A 15995-nucleotide genomic window follows, 5' to 3' on the forward strand; every position below is an offset into this window, starting at 1 on the left:
GCCGCTTGCCTCTCGTTACCGGCGCTTGTCCTTCCCGTTGCTCCACTCCCGCGCGCCGCGACAACGCTGCCAGTAAGGGCTTCTTCCCTACGTCACGCCCCCACGACCCAATCGGAGGGCCGCGTAGCACGACGCCCCAGGACACGGCCGCGGCGCCCGGGAAAACAGCGCGGGGTCGAGGGACATGTATTCGGAGGGGTCTCCTCGCACTAGCGAATGAGCCCGGAGCCGGAGGCACAGCAACGACGGCGCCCTGCTGACCGCGGGATCCCCCACATCCCCACAAGTGGCAGACGTGTCTAGTGTACCTAGACGACGTTGTTGTGTTTTCCAGCACGTTCGATGAACATCTCACCCGACTACGAAGTGTCCTTACCGCAATACGCATGCAAACCTCACCATCAAGCCTGAAAAATGTTACTTTGGCTTCCAGGAACTCAAGTTTTTAGGCCACGTGGTCAGCTCCCAAGGAGTACGACCAGACCCAGAAAAGCTCGCTGCCGTTGCCGAGTTTCCTCACCCTAAAGACAAGAAGGCTGTTCAGCGGTTCCTGGGCCTCTGCGCTTACTACCGCCATTTTGTTGAAGGCTTCTCGAGGATTGCTGAACCTCTCACGAGACTAACGCGACAAGATGTGCCCTTTGCCTGGACGGAAGACCAAGAGCAGGCCTTCACCGAATTGCACAAACGCCTTCAATCCGCTCCAGTGCTGGCGCATTTTGATGACACCGCGGCAACTGAAATTCACACAGACGCAAGCAACGTAGGACTCGGGGGCTACTCTGGTTCAATGGCAAGACGGAGCAGAACGTGTAATTGCGTACGCGAGCCATAGTCTCACAAAAGCAGAAGCTAATTATTCAACCATCCTCACACGTTATTCAGCCATCCTCACACGTTATTAGCTTCTTTGTGCAATGATAGGCAGCATGTGTAATATGACATGATTGAAATGACTGTGCGGGATATTGACGAAGTTCCTGTGTGTGATGTTGAAAATTTGATTTTGTATGGTACAGCTGTCTTGCTTGTAGTGTTCGGTGCCTGTAATACAATGCTCATTTATATTACATATCTGCGGATATTCTTGTGTAAAATTGGCATAATTAAGCAGTTGTATTTTCTGGTTTGATTTGTGTAGCGCTCGTGTCTGTAGCGATCTTTGAAGCTTATTTTATGAGTTCTCTACCCTGTATCGGCCTTTGGGCTAACAGTATCAATAAATAAGTAAATAAATAAAACAACATGCGCCAGAAGAAGCCTAGGTTTCATGTAGAGTGCAAGTGCGATAAGATAGTGCCTCGAGCGCCATTTGCTGTGGCTGCAAGGGGTAACCAAGAAGGATGGTAGTTTGATGCACACCTTCCTCCTGCGTGCCTGATCGAGCACGTGCTAGGAGGGCTGGGGCCTAGGTGAGCATGCAATAATCTAATCAAGCGCCCGCTAGGAGGGAGAATAGGAGGGCGCGCAGTCGCGTGATCGAGCTCGCCGCGCTGGGGGCTTCTTCCTGCTTCTTTTAAACTGCATGGGAAAGAAGGGCACCTGCCACTCTGTTTGCTGAGTCTCGGCTTCCGGCGCCTCCTTCCTTGTGTAAATGGTAGCTAGGGAAGCATCAAACATTCACCTTTGGCTCAGATTTTTCCGAAAAGCAGTCCACGTGAATGAGAAATTTTGTTCGAAATAACCATTGTGCGGGTTTTGGAGGTAGAATTTCTGATAGTTGTTCTCTATTCAAATACATAAGGCTTTGCCAGGGCCATTAGAGAAGTTGAATTATCCGTCGATTCAAATTAAGAGATTTCAAATTATCGAGATTTCACTGTACTTACGCGGCAGGCAGCTGCAGGTTTGCGTTTCAGGAGTATTGTCTGACACAAAGATAATTAACACTGTTGTTCCGCAAGGGTCCATACTGGGTCCACTCCTGTTCTTTATATCTGTGAATGATTTTCCAAACTGTCTAACTTCTACAGAATGCCTTCTGTATGCAGACGACACCACTGTTTACACATCCTATAATGACATCTGCACACTAATGAGCCTTTAAATGACCAACTACATAAATTTAATATCAGCAGTTGGGTTCAAGAAATATAAGTAACTTATTAGCCCTCAGAAAACAGAATTTATGGTTTTCAATTAACCCAATAAATCTCCATGTAACATTCTACCAGTGTACATAGTGTCCCACCCAATATTACCATCTTATGAGTGTTCATTTTTATGTGTTCAAATAGACTACCTCCTAAAATTTAATGTGCATGCCAACTTCTTAAAAAAGAAGACTACCTCTGGCATCAGAGCACTTCAAAGGCTAGACACTACTTTCAACAGCATACTCTGATGACATTGTATTATGCCTTCCTTTATAGACATTTAAATTATTGTATCGCCTCGTGCAATTTCACATTCTGCTGTCATATAGCTCCATTGCAACACATCCAAAATAACGCTGTTCGCATCATTGCCTCAGCTCCTTACAATGGTCATGTTACCCCCATCTTCATTGATTTAAATCTCCTCTCACTAAATAAAATTATCTGGTGCAACCATGGCATTGCTACTTACCACCTATTAAAGATACAACTTCAAATTATGTCATTGGTAGAAATGGTCTCACAAACCCGAACACCTTTCTTTACAGAATGATCTTTGACTGCCAAAATCACCCAGCAACTATGGCAAACTATTGGGTTTGCTGGTCTGAAAATTTGTAATAGTTTACCGGCTCACAAAAAATCATCACCAACATAATCATCGTACCAGTGTTCACTTCGAACTTATATTGTAACTTTGTAAACTGTATCCCTTTTCATGTATTTTTGTTTCCCTACATCCTGTGGTTACTCATTATTTACAGTTATTGTGTTAAGATGTGTTTTGTTAAGTTTTCCTGCCAAAACATTGTATAAATTCTGTAAGCATTTGTTATTTATTTGTAATCAAAATTGATGCCTTTTTCATTATGTGTTCTTATGCAATTAAACAAGAGGTCCTGCTGGAGCTCTAACTGTGGGACCTCTTTCTGGATAGCGTCTCATATACAGTCGTATCTCGTTAATTCGAACACGCTTAATTCGAACTGACGCTGTGGTCCCGTCAAAGTTATGGGTATTTCAATGGGCGAAAACGCTCAGTAATTCGAACGCGAAAGCATTTGCGACGGTTAATTCGAACATACCGCAGACCGACAATACTCTCAGCAGCGCACTAAATAACGCGGCGGCGCCTCCGACCGGCATTGCTCTGACACCGACATAGAGTAAAAGCTTTGGAGAGACCCCTTAATGCATCGGCGGAGGCCCAGTCCGGCAAACGCTCGCTTCCCGGTAACGGCAGAAAACTAAACTTTAGGGAGCGGGCTTTGCCGGCGCTGGCATGGCGGCGGGCGTGCGCGGAGACTGTCGAAGGTGAGGGAGCTGCGAGAGAGTTGGGATAGAGTGCAAGGAGAGCCACCGAAGCGGCAGAGTTGCTGAGGCCAAATCCGCTTCCCTACCGCCCTCCTCCCTCACATTCCACTGTCGCCGCGCGCGCCCGCCCGTCGCCATGGCCATGCCGGTGCTGTCTGCTCCCTGAAGTTTCGTTATCTGCCGTTATTGGGAACCGAGCGTTGGCCGGCGTGGGTAGTTGCGCTCTTTATGCGCTTGCGCGCCGCGATATTTCATGATCGCACCATTCGTGCATCGTGCTTTGGTGCTCGAATACTTCAAAAATACGTCCTTTCTTTAATTCGAACTTCCTTTAATTCGAACAAATTTTCGGGCCCCTTTGAGATCCAATTATCGAGACTCGACTGTATATATGTGCCAATAATAAAACAATGAAACTGAATCTGAATTTAAACCCTGGGACCACCACAACAGATTTTGTTAACATGATGAGTCTCCTTTTTCATGTCCAAAGGCCCACTGAACTTGGCGTGCATTTTGAGTCACCTCCATTCCGTTTCGTTGTGCTAGGTAACGCCCTCGATATTCGCAGACCTATGTCTCTTTCTGCCGAGAGGCTGGCTTTCTCGCAAACCTTAGTCATGCGGCGTCTGAGCTCACCTGAAGCGCTAAATTTCGCCATGACAGGAGTCCTGGCACAAATTTGTAGGTTAGATTGAAACAATATCAAAGAACACTCTCAGTTAGCTGCCAATAATATATTAGATTTGGTTAAAATATTTATTACATTGAATGTTTCTAATCAAATATTAGAAATGCTGCCCTACCTGTCTCCCCTCTTCTTTTGAAGTTATGGACTAAGGTTGGTGCAAATAATCAAGAGGACAATCATTTTGGAAGGAAGAAATGCTAAAGCTGAGGAGGAAGAACAAGTATGCGCACCACATTGAACCTAGTGTAAGGAAAGAGAGAAACGGCATGGACTTATGAAACAGATTGTTTACAAACAACGAGCTAATGCAATATTACTAGTGGTGTGTGAATAGGGATTTTTCGGACCGAATCGAATACGAATCGAATAGTGCCAGAAGTGAATCGAAACGAATCAAACATCGAATAGTTTTTCATGGTTTTCGAATAGTTTTCGAATGATGAATAGTCGTTATTACAATCAATATGAAACGATGTTCACATCCTAGTATCCTTAAAGTTAGCAAGTTTCTGTAATTATACATAGTTTGTTATGATGCTTTGTTTATTAAAATCTCAAATGCCTTAGGAACAAGCAAATAGTTTCTTCGCATGCACAGGACTGTTCAGAGAGTGCGAATGGTTGCTGTATAGCCTGTAAAGTATGGCTACCGAATCGACATAGCCCTGCTACACTATGCAAGTTCTCATGTTTTATGTCTATACTGTGCCCGCTGGGGTGAAAATTTACCATTCTTTTAGTCTGTTTTTATGTTTAATAGGGCACGGTTTACGTATTGAAATATTCGAAAAGTATTAGAAAAATATTCACATTTGCGAATAGTGACTTTTCGATTCATTATTAGAAGGTTTTGAATATTCAAAATCCCCTAAATTTTCTTTGCGATTTGTCAGCTAACAGTAATACATTGTGCAGGGCGAGTCAGAGATACAGCCAAACATTTCATTGTGCAAGTTTAGTCACATAAGAACATTATAGATACAGAGATGATACTATTGTATAACTGCTCATTCTTTCGGATTTGCCATAGGATGTATGCATTTTGACCATTTTGTATGGTGGTGAAGCTGAGATAATTATGTTCCTGAAATTGGAGTTTTTTATTTTCATGTATGAAGGAGGATACCATTTGTCTGGCCATGTTTTAATTGAAGCCAATCAGTGTAGCTGAATGGAATTGACATCCTTATCATGGAGTCCTACCTTTTCTGTTTGTAGTGCTGCCATTTCAGGCACAGATGCTTAATACACATGCTGCTGTCACCAAGTGGGTTGCAGCCCTTGCCTTATACAATGTTGTATATAAATGGTTGAATACAATGACCCTTAGAAATGCTCTTTTCGCAGTTGTGGAAAAATTTTCTGCCTGATTTATTCATTGCTGCAGTCAAAGGTGGTGTTCTCCAAACATTAGTTGAGTTGGCTTACGGGTATCTCGAAGAACCACCCAAAGCAAGCCTTTAACACATGTGCCTACCTCTATCATTCATTCTTCAGAATCTTGAAAGCTCTGATTGCATGATTGAGCAATGGAGCAAAGCCGTCCCTCAAAACATTGTCAGAATAGTATTTGCAGCGAATGCATGTGCAGGACTTGAAAAGGGCAATAGAGCAACGATGTAAAAGGGCCCAGTGCACTTAAAATAAATTGAGTGCAGCTGGTTTGGGCTTGTCGATAAATTCATTTAAAGATCATTAACTGTTCAGGTCAGCACACAGTGTTGTCTACAAGTCCTTGTCTGCTAGCACTACGAATGCTCTCATTTACCAACTTGTCCAGCAACTGCTTCAATCTTGTCTGGTTGCAGCAGGGTAGCCCCATGCCACCAGCGATGAATCCACGACCTGCACCACCTGTCGTGAGGCTAGACCTGCTGTTGGAGGGACTGACGACTGGAGCGGCACTCTTGCCTTCTCTGCGGGCACACTACCACATGGGGCCCCTGACTGGCACTGGTTGTACGGGTGCCCAGGCTCGCTTTACGGTTCACTTGCCCCAACACTCACTCAGTTTCAACACAAAGGTATGGCCGCCAAACTAAAATTGGTCAGCATGCATTGTCCAGAGCAGCTCTCATCTTCCGATATGTCTTGCTAATAATCTTGCAATAGATTTGTGTCCGTATGCCAGTTTGATGTGTTTTGCTTATTCAAGTGTCTAAAGCTACATCGGACGTACATTTGATCGATCTAGTCTGTAGCCTTAAAGATATGGCAGAATGATGGATCCATCAGGAGAATTCTCTTCTGCAACCACATTCCGCAAAGCCATGTGCTACCTTAAGGATACAGTGGTATAAATATATACAGAGCTGCTTATCCTACATGCATACACGCATGATGACGGATTGCCGTCGTCATATCTGCTAGCTAAGAACCTGCACAAACAAAAGGGAGGAGTATGTGCCATAGCAAATTTCGACAGCAATCCGTGCTAGCGGAGGGCTCGATATTCTAATGAAAGAGGTATTTATAAACGGCTCTATGCATTAAATATGTTATAGGATAAGAGTTTAGTTTAGAGTAGAATGTAAGCAAAGCGCACAAGAATTTGCCGTCGAAAGGCTGAAATAAAAAAAAATTATGCAGATCCTGCACTATAGGAATCGACGTAAGCGAAGCTTTCTGTGCTGTTTGCTTTGATTCACGAGAATTAGCTGTGATCTTCACGGCAAATGTTGAATTTCTATAGCATTTAGTACGATACAAGAGTGGTACAAATTGAAGTGTGGTGTGAAAAAGCTGCGAATATTTTTCTGCTGCGACAGATGCATGTGTGTATATATTCTTTCTCAGGTATTAAGTAAGCACAAATTTATATTTGGTTGTGGTGTAGTTACGTCACATTCACATCGGTAGTTGAATGCATTGTTCACTAAGGTTGAGTGTTGGGCTAGTTGGTGCTGTGTAATCAATGTTTTCCTAGCGCATTAGAGAATAGACACACAGCACTAAACCAACAACTGAACTCTGTTTTCCCAAGTGCAGGTATATATGCACATTACAATGCATTTATAGCTGAGCGCAGGTACAGTTAAACCTGCTTATAACGAACCTCCATATAACGAAGTTTTTCTATTCCCCGCCGTTACTCCATAGAAGCACATGTATTTGAGACCTCTCCATAACCAAGTGGCAGTGGGAGACCCCCTCGAAATAAAGAATTTTCCCCGCCGACAACCTAGAGATTTCGCCCCAAATTTTATCATTTTTGCATTTTTGCACGAGCAGCAACCGGAAGCACCTTGTCGGGATATGGGGGGATGCCAACGGCCCTCTGCCTCGACACACCGAGCCCCGCGGTTGGCGCATGCCTGCGCATCAACCGCGGTCCGGTACAAGCTCGAGGAAACAATAGACGACAACCACGTGTACACTCGGAAAGCATTTATTACGACTGCAACTAACACTTCGACCAGGCCAGCTAGCTATAGTTGACATCGCTGAGGGTTCCCTCGAAGAGAATAATACACTAGGTAAAGAAGGGCTTCCGACTTACCAACTGGGGAATAGGGGGGGGCCGCGGCGTTTGCCGCGGCAAGAACGCGGTTGACTAACCACGTGCGGGAATACGGGAGCGACGGCGGAGACTTCTGCCGTCGCCGCTTGCTGGAGACCAAAGAGACCCGGGCGATATCAGCGGGATCTCACGTGACCGACCCGGTGGCGCTGATAGCGCTTGCGATTCCCGCGGAAGGAAAGTTTCCCCTCTCCCAACTCTCCCTGGCACGCATGCGCTTGACGCGACGTTCGCTGCCCGTGCGGCGGTTATGGGACCCGAGGGTTCCCACATCCTTCCACCCTTAAATATTGCCCTACGGCGGAGAAATCGCTGGAACGACGTATTGACAAAGTATCCGGGCAGATGCGATGGTAAACTCCGGCAGGAAATGGCAGAATCCACGTTGATAGGCAGCACAGTCCTGTGTGGCGGCCGCCCACATGTGGCAGCCGTCACAGTGGTTGATGATGACGGGGGCTGAAGATGGCTTGCCCTCCAGTTGTGCGCCGCAATGTCCACCCGGGAACAGCGGGTCAGAACTTTCTCGAAGCGGCGCGCGCGCCGGCTCGATGAACCTCGCACCGACGCATCCTCGTGGGGGGTGTATGATGGTGGGCCTCCCTCATTGTGGCTGCCATGTGCTGCTGCATCGGGCCGCGAACAGGGAGGCGCCAAGACAGCAGGCAGGGACGTGTACCATGGCAGCAATAGCAAGTCGAGGCGGCTTCACTCGTTCTGCAAAGTCGCTCAAATGCACTCCACAAACACTTAGAATTAAGGCAGTAGAGGCCGCCGCAGCGTCGGCCATCTGACACGATGCTGAACCCCCCGTCTACCGCATAGCTTTATGCGGCAACGAGGAAAAAAAAACAATCCAGTTCGTTTGAATGAAGTTATTCGCTTCAACCGAATTTTTCCGCTCCGATCCAGCGTGAAAGTGGGCGATGCTCGTATGAACAAAGCGCTCTATGGTCCCCCGAGATTTCCGTTATTCCGCCCGCAAAATATTGAGTTCATCTAAACAAAATAAGCTTTCTGTTTCGAATGAGGTTTCTCCGCATGGGCCAGTATAGTAAAACTAGCGAATCCGGTTGCACCCGCTAAATGTCACGGCACGGTCGTCTTCGAACATGCGACCGGCAGCTCCGCAGAGCCTTAGGCCTAATCGCGTCTATGACGGATACCAATGCCACAAAAGCCCCATAAAGGGTTCCAACGAGCCGCCGCGAGGAGATGCAGGCCTAGCTAAGTGGTCCCCGCTCACTGCTCAACCCGCAGCTTCTGAGCCGACTCGTGGGACTGCGCCCCGCTGACGTCCTTGCCAGCGTTTCCGGCACCCGGTTCCCAGAGCCAAAGATACAGAAAGGATGCTATTTACATATGTACAGGGAAAATCGACCACCGCGTCGGCTGCTGCACTCACTCGCTTCGGGCGTACTCTTAGGAGAAAACTCGCTGTAACTCTCAGCGTCTACACGAGTTCGGCAACACTGGTGCAGCGTTAACTTGCACTCAAGAAAGCATACGCCCAATCTAGCTAGCAATCACGCCTTCGGTCAAGGCCTAACGCTGGTCCGGACAAAGCCTTCAGGCTTCCTCGCATCCGAACCGATCGTCGTCCCGTTTTCCAAGAGCGTGCCCCACGTTGGGAACGCCAAAATGTCGGGATATGGGGGGATGCCAACGGCCCTCTGCCTCGACACACTGAGCCCCGCGGTTGGCGCATGCCTGCACATCAACCGCGGTCCGGTACAAGCTCGAGGAAACAATAGACGACAACCACGTGTACACTCGGAAAGCATTTATTACGACTGCAACTTCTGGGTTCTTGGCATCTCACAGGAGACCAACCACCGCGGGTTCGAGCTTAGCGAGCCACAGGGCCACGTCAGTCGTCGCCTCCAGCACCGCTCGCGCGCGAGCTCAGAGGCCGCAAGGGGCTACCGAGCGACGCTCGCAAAAACACAGTAAAGCCCTGAGTTGACGGAAACCGTTTACTGAAACCGTCGGCACCAGCACTGCACAAACGCCCGCACAGCGGGGAGCCAAAGGGGTCTGCACCAGGGTGAAAATACAATAACAGGTGCCTATAGCACGTCGCGGCGAGAGCACAGGCTCAAGCTGGGACACGCCGCTAGGAAAAGTCCCGGCGGCTATGCTACTTGCTCTGGCGATAACCAATGGGTCAACTCGCGAGAGCACGGGCAATATCCTTCGGCTTAGGCTTTCGGCAAGTGCGGCTCGGCGGGGTACGACCTCGCGCGAGCACTAATGGCACCGCTCGTCGGCTTAGCGTCGGGAAAGGATCAGCACAAAGTACGCGCTCCCCGCACGGGCAAAGGCACCGTGCGCGAGCTCCAGTCCTAGTCACAAAGGTGTCAGCGGACGAGAGGAAAGCATGAACGTACCGTACGCTGGTCTCGGAGAGAAGTCCCGAGGCACGCTCCGCCGCTAGCAGCCGAAAACCGCCCGCCTCGTCACGTCAGCGCCCCGCCCTCAGCGAAACCGCCGCGTGCACAGCGAAACCGCCGCGTGAACAGCGCCACTGCGGGAACCGGTTACGCAGAGGACGGGGAAAACCAGGGGACGGAGAAAACCGGGGGACGGCAGAACAGGTGTTAGCACGCGCAATGACGCCGGCGCAACCCTCAATCCCCACAAACTAACACTTCGAGCAGGCTAGCTAGCTAATAGTTGACATCGCTGAGGGTTCCCTCGAAGAGAATAATACACTAGGTAAAGAAGGGCTTCCGACTTACCAACTGGGGAATACGGGGCAGCCGGGGCGTTTGCCGCGGCAAGAACGCGGTTGACTAACCACGTGCAGGAATACGGGAGCAACGGCGGAGACTTCCGCCGTCGCCGCTTGCTGGTGAACAAAGAGACCCGGGCGATATCAGCGGGATCTCACGTGACCCACCCGGTGGCGCTGATAGCGCTTGCGATTCTCGCGCGCCGCCCGCGGAAGGAAAGTTTCCCCTCTCCCAACTCTCCCTGGCACGCATGCGCTTGACGCGACGTTCGCTGCGCGTGCGGCAGTTATGGGACCCGAGGGTTCCCACAACCTTCTGCGGTGCGACGGAATGCGAAGCGGTGGCGTCGTGTTTGGCACGCTCAAATTCACGGCGACGGCGAGGCAATATCGAGCGCACGGGTGCGTGCGTGCGAGAGTGCGTGAGGTGGGCTTGCATCCCTCGGCCCGGCGATCTTGCCGCCGCGGGCGTGACCTTTCCCCCTTCCTTCATTCAAATTTGATCCCGCCACTTGCTGCAGCTGGCCTAGCCCGCCAAGCCGGCACTCTCCTTTTCCAGTTGATGTTGCCAAAAAAAAATAGTTTTATTTGTTCAGCGCACTGGCAACGACACCTTTGGTTACTGTGCAAGTCTCTGCACTTCACTTCACTAACCTGACACTAGGTGTCACTATACGACGCCATCGTGTCGCTCGCTCTTCGTTTCCGACGCCTCGCTCTTGTGCGATATCACACGTGTCCTCGCATTCAGTACCTGGTGTGACATTCCAAGGATGATTGCTTCGACGAAGCAATGCAAGATATTGACTTTTGAGGACAAAATGGCCATCTTGTGGGGATGCGCGACTCTAATGCGTCCCCTGATTTTGTTTTTCCCGCATAGCTCGCGTCTCCTGTAATCCGGCTTCTCCGCGTGGCTAAGTGCCGGCGGTGGTCTTGGTGGTTGCGGCACATTGCGAGAGATGGTACGAGTGTCGGAATGCTAACGTCACCGAACGGTGCGGTGACTTGGCAGTAAAAGGTCGAAGGCGCTTCCTCTTCGGGTGGGGGTCGGTGAGCGTTGCGGACGTCCCGCGCGTGCGCCGATCCATGCTTCGCGAGACCGTCTCGCGTGGCTAGGAGCAGTGCACCGCTATGGACGAACACGGATCGTTCGAACGCGCCGCCGTTCGCGTGACCGTACACGTGAACGACTAGGCGATGGTGTCATAGCATGGGGCGAACATATTTGCTCGCTATCCGCTCGCAGTGAGTTGGACTTCCTTGATTTGTCGCGCGCCCATGTGAATGTTCTATGCGTAGCAATTCGGCTAGCGTGCATTAGTGCATGAAAGGTGCAATAAATGCCCCTTTGTTTGTTTGCACTACTGTGTTGTCGTTCCTTTGTCCTAAGAGCGCGTGTGAGATCCCACAATCTTAGACGCCGTTTCTGGAGGCCAAAAAAAGGAGGATGTAACTGCCAAATTTGGCATCTCAGCTATTTTTTTGTCCACAATTTTAAACGTGAAAGATGAGATTCGCAGCGCTGTGGAGCGTGGCACGGACGTCAAGAAGAAGTTGAAGTCATTAACATATGCCGACGTCGACAAAGCTGTGTTCACATGGTTTATGGACATGCGGGCACGAAACGTACCCATCAACGGCGCTGTTTTGCAGCGAAACTCAAGGGATTATGCTTGTATCCTGGACTGCGATGATTTAAAAGGCAGTAACGGGTGGCTCGAAGTTTTTAAATGCAGCTACTGGATCGTCGGCAAAGTGATCAGTTTCTTTTTCGAGTTTTCGTGCCGAACCTGCATATAACGAAATCCTCTTTATAACGAAGTTTTTCGGCAATTTGTCAATTTCGTTATATCTAGTTTTAACTGTATAAATGCAGTTGTTAGTTAAGCGCTGTGTGTGTCCATTGTGCTGTCTTTGTCAAATGCGCTGGGAAAACATTGATTGCATTGTGACAAGGATGTTTATTGGCCAGAAGATGCAGATGTGCATAAACTCCTCTGCTGCTACACAGGTGCCCCCAGCGTGTGAAGCCAACCTTCCCTCACGTGCCAGTGTGGAGCTGCCACCTGTGCAGGTGGCGGCCGAGTATCTGCAGGACCCAGGTGGGCCCTCGCAGAGGGATGCTGATGGTGTAGTGCTGCGTCGGGGCTCCTACCTCAGCGCCCTCGCCGAGATTGGCACGTTTGAGCACAGCCTCACCACCGACTTGCTCAACCACCTGGTGCTCGTGCAGAAGGTCTTTATGAAGGTACTGAACCCAATCCTTGTTTTCAAATTGCTGCCTTCAGAACACTTCTTTTAGCCATGTAGGAAAGAAAAACAAATTTTGGTCACTGATTATCCAACTTTTGCAGCCGGGTATACTAACCAGTAAGCTGCGAACATTCACACTTGGAAATTTGTGGTGGATTCTGGGCACCATGCGGACAGGTGCTGGTATGTATTTCAGATGACACAGATGGCAATGCTGCACCAAATGACTGTGTGAATTGCAAGGAAGGCAGTTTTTGAGAAGATGAGGATGGTGCTTCCTTGATTCCTTACCTCGCTCGTCTTGCAGTGGTGCAATTTCGTCAACATTTTCTTGGTCAAAACTAGGGGTGTTTGAATACCAAATAGTAGATTTCTAATCGAATATCGAATCGAATCAAGAAAAGAAGGCTGTATGTCAAATCAAATATCTGAAAATTTAACACAAACCTTTATGCTTAAAAATTTTGTGCAAAAAAAACACAGTGCTGCACATGCTCAGCAGGCTCGTGCTCATTTCCTAACTATTGATAATATCTGCCGGTTCAGTCATTGGTGGTAGCTAAACTATGAGCAAAGACAGTAAGAGCCAAATCTAGTGTCAATCACACCACACAGCAGCATGTGGTGTGTGGTCATGGGCCAGTTAAAGGATGATGAAAAGGTTGATGGTGTGTAGTGCCTAAGGCGTGCTTTTTACAACTTTGCCTGTGCTCTACTTGGAAGCAAACATTAACCCTTTGAAGGTCGAATTATTTTGAAAAAAACTTTCCCAGAATGTCAGATTACTTTATTGCGGATATTGAATGTAAAAAATGTATAAAGTCGGGAATAAATAGTGAAAAAAAATTAGAAATAGTATTTTGATGTCGGCATCACTCAGAACTCCAAATGTTCAATAATATTTCAGAGTGTGGTATTCCTTGAAACACGGTTCTACGCACAGCGCCTTATCGCGCCAATCAAGGTAGCGCCAATCAAAGAGCAGCGCCAATCAAGGTAGAAATCTTCCGCCGCATCTGCAAGAGAGTGCCGACAGAGAAAACTCATGTTTCGCGCGCCTCCGTTGCGATTATTCGGCGGAACCGAAACCGCGTAAGCGCGTTGATGCAGAGAGCGAGAATACCTCGTGATCGGCGCTGATAAACAAGCTAAGACAGCGCTAATCAAGATAGAAATCAACTTCCGCCGCCCCTGCAAGAGAGTGCCGACAGAGAGAAAACTCACGTTTTGCGCGCCTCCGTTGCGATCACGCGGCGCAACCGAAACCGCGTAAGCGCGTTGCCGCAGAGAGCGAGAATACCTCATGAGCAGCGCTGATAAACAAGCTAAGACAGCGCCAATCAAGATAGAAATCAACTTCCGCCGCCCCTGCAAGAGAGTGCCGACAGAGAGAAAACTAACGTTTGGCGCGCCTCTGTTGCGATCACGCGGCGCAACCGAAACCGCGTAAGCGCGTTGCCGCAGAGAGCGAGAATACCTCGTGAGCGGCGCTGATAAACAAGCTAAGACAGCGCCACTCAATATAGAAATCAACTTCAGCGCCACTGCAAGACAGTGCCAACAGTGAGAAAACTCACGTTTCACGCGCCTCCGTTGCGATCACGCGGCGGAACCGAAAGCACGAAAGGGGTGTTGCCGCAGTCTGCGCGACGCACGCGCTGAAACTAGAAATCAGTTCTGTTTATTTCCGCAAGAAGGTAGCACAAATGTCAAACGCTTCTTGTAAGTCCTAAAAGGTGGCAGCACCTCCCGGTAAGCATGCATCGTCATTATGGCGCGAAATTTCAAACGGAGGATCGAAACCGTACCCGTACGGCAAAGACCTTGCGGGACAGAAAACCGCCGCCGTACACATACGGCAAAAACCTTCAAAGGGTTAAGCAAATTCTGCTTGCCATTGCAAGTACTACACACTGAGGTTATAACATTGGTTACAGGAAGCAGCAGTGCTTTCGGTATAAGTCACCTGACCTAACAATGAAAATGAGAGGTTGTGGGAATTGAGGGTTGCGCCGGCATGATTGCGCGCGCTTCGCCTGCTCTGCCATCCCTCGCCATCGTTCCCCGCTGGCCTCCTTCTCCGCCCGCGCCGCCTAACCGGTTCCCGCGGTGGCGCTGCGCACGCGGCGGTTGGCGGTAAGGGCGGAGCGCAGACGTCACGACGCGGCCGGTTGTCGGCCGCTAGCGGCGAAGCGTGGACTTCTCTCCGGGACCAGCGCACGGTACGTTTATGCTTTCCTCTCGTCCGCCGACACCTTTGTGACTAGGACTGGAGCTCTCGCACGGTGCCTTTGCCCGTGCGGGGAGCGCGTACTTTGTGCTGATCCTTTCCCGACGCTAAGCCGACGAGCGGTGCCATTAGTGCTCGCGCGAGGTCGTACCTCGCCGAGCCGCACTTGCCGAAAGCCTAAGCCGAAGGATATTCCCCGTGCTCTCGCGAGTTGACCCATTGGTTATCGCCAGAGCAAGTAGCATAGCCGCCGGGACTTTTCCTAGCGACGTGTCCCAGCTTGAGCCTGTGCTCTCGCCGCGACGTGCTATAGGTGCCTGTTATTGTATTTTCGCCCTGGTGCGGGACCCCTTTGGCTCCCCGCAGCGCGGGCGTTTGTGCAGTGCTGGTGCCGACGGTTTCAGTAAACGGTTTCCGTCAACTCAGGGCTTTACTGTGTTTTTGGCGTACGTCGCTCGGTAGCCCCTTGCGGCCTCTGAGCTCGCGCGCGAGCGGTGCTGGAGGCGACGGCTGACGCGGCCCTGTGGCTCGCTAAGCTCGAACCCGCGGTGGTTGGTCTCCTGTGAGACACCAAGAACCCACACTGGCGCCCAACGCGGATTCAAAGGCTCATTAAGCCTTTGTCTGTGCTTAGCCGAGTCAATACGCCTTAGCGAATTGGACTCGCCGCGTTATGTCTGCTAGGCGTAGTGACCTTTGTCCTTTGTTAGTGCTAGCAGACGCCGCGTTGCTCGAGAACGGGGCCAGGGCCCCCCTTGAGCAGCGCACTCCTGCACCCTCGCTTGTAACGACCCCCTGTGGGGACGGCAACGCGAGGCGCTACGTACCAGCTCCCTTTGGAGCAGTAGCGTTGTTTGAAAACGGGGCCAGAGCCCTCTCCGAACAGTGCACACGGGCACATTCGTCTGCCACGGCTCCCTTTGGAATGCCAAGCAGTGCGATGTCGCAGCGCTCCCGATCATTGACTCCTTCGGGAGTAAACGGAGTGCAGCGCGGAAACGGGGCCATAGCCCTCTCCGACTTTTCCCCGTTGGCTGCTTCTCAATTGCACAGCCAAAACCAGTGGTATGCCGCGGCCCCCTGTGGGGAACCTTCAATCACGGCGACCACGAATTCCGCTCATACGTCTCCCTTTGGAGTACACTCGGTGGCGC

General features: G+C 49.9%; 1 protein-coding gene across 1 annotated transcript in view; it reads left to right on the top strand.

Annotated features, from left to right (window-relative positions):
• Positions 1-15995, top strand: part of LOC119448019 (transmembrane protein KIAA1109 homolog) — a 431927-nt gene that overhangs the window by 124360 nt on the left and 291572 nt on the right. The window contains exons 10-11 of the mRNA XM_049665124.1: positions 5910-6125; positions 12370-12606. Of these exons, the coding sequence (XP_049521081.1) occupies positions 5910-6125; positions 12370-12606 (453 nt within the window). The remainder of the gene's footprint in view (positions 1-5909; positions 6126-12369; positions 12607-15995) is intronic.

This window comes from Dermacentor silvarum, chromosome 4 (genome assembly GCF_013339745.2).
Source record: "Dermacentor silvarum isolate Dsil-2018 chromosome 4, BIME_Dsil_1.4, whole genome shotgun sequence".
Classification (NCBI taxonomy): Eukaryota; Metazoa; Arthropoda; class Arachnida; order Ixodida; family Ixodidae; genus Dermacentor; species Dermacentor silvarum.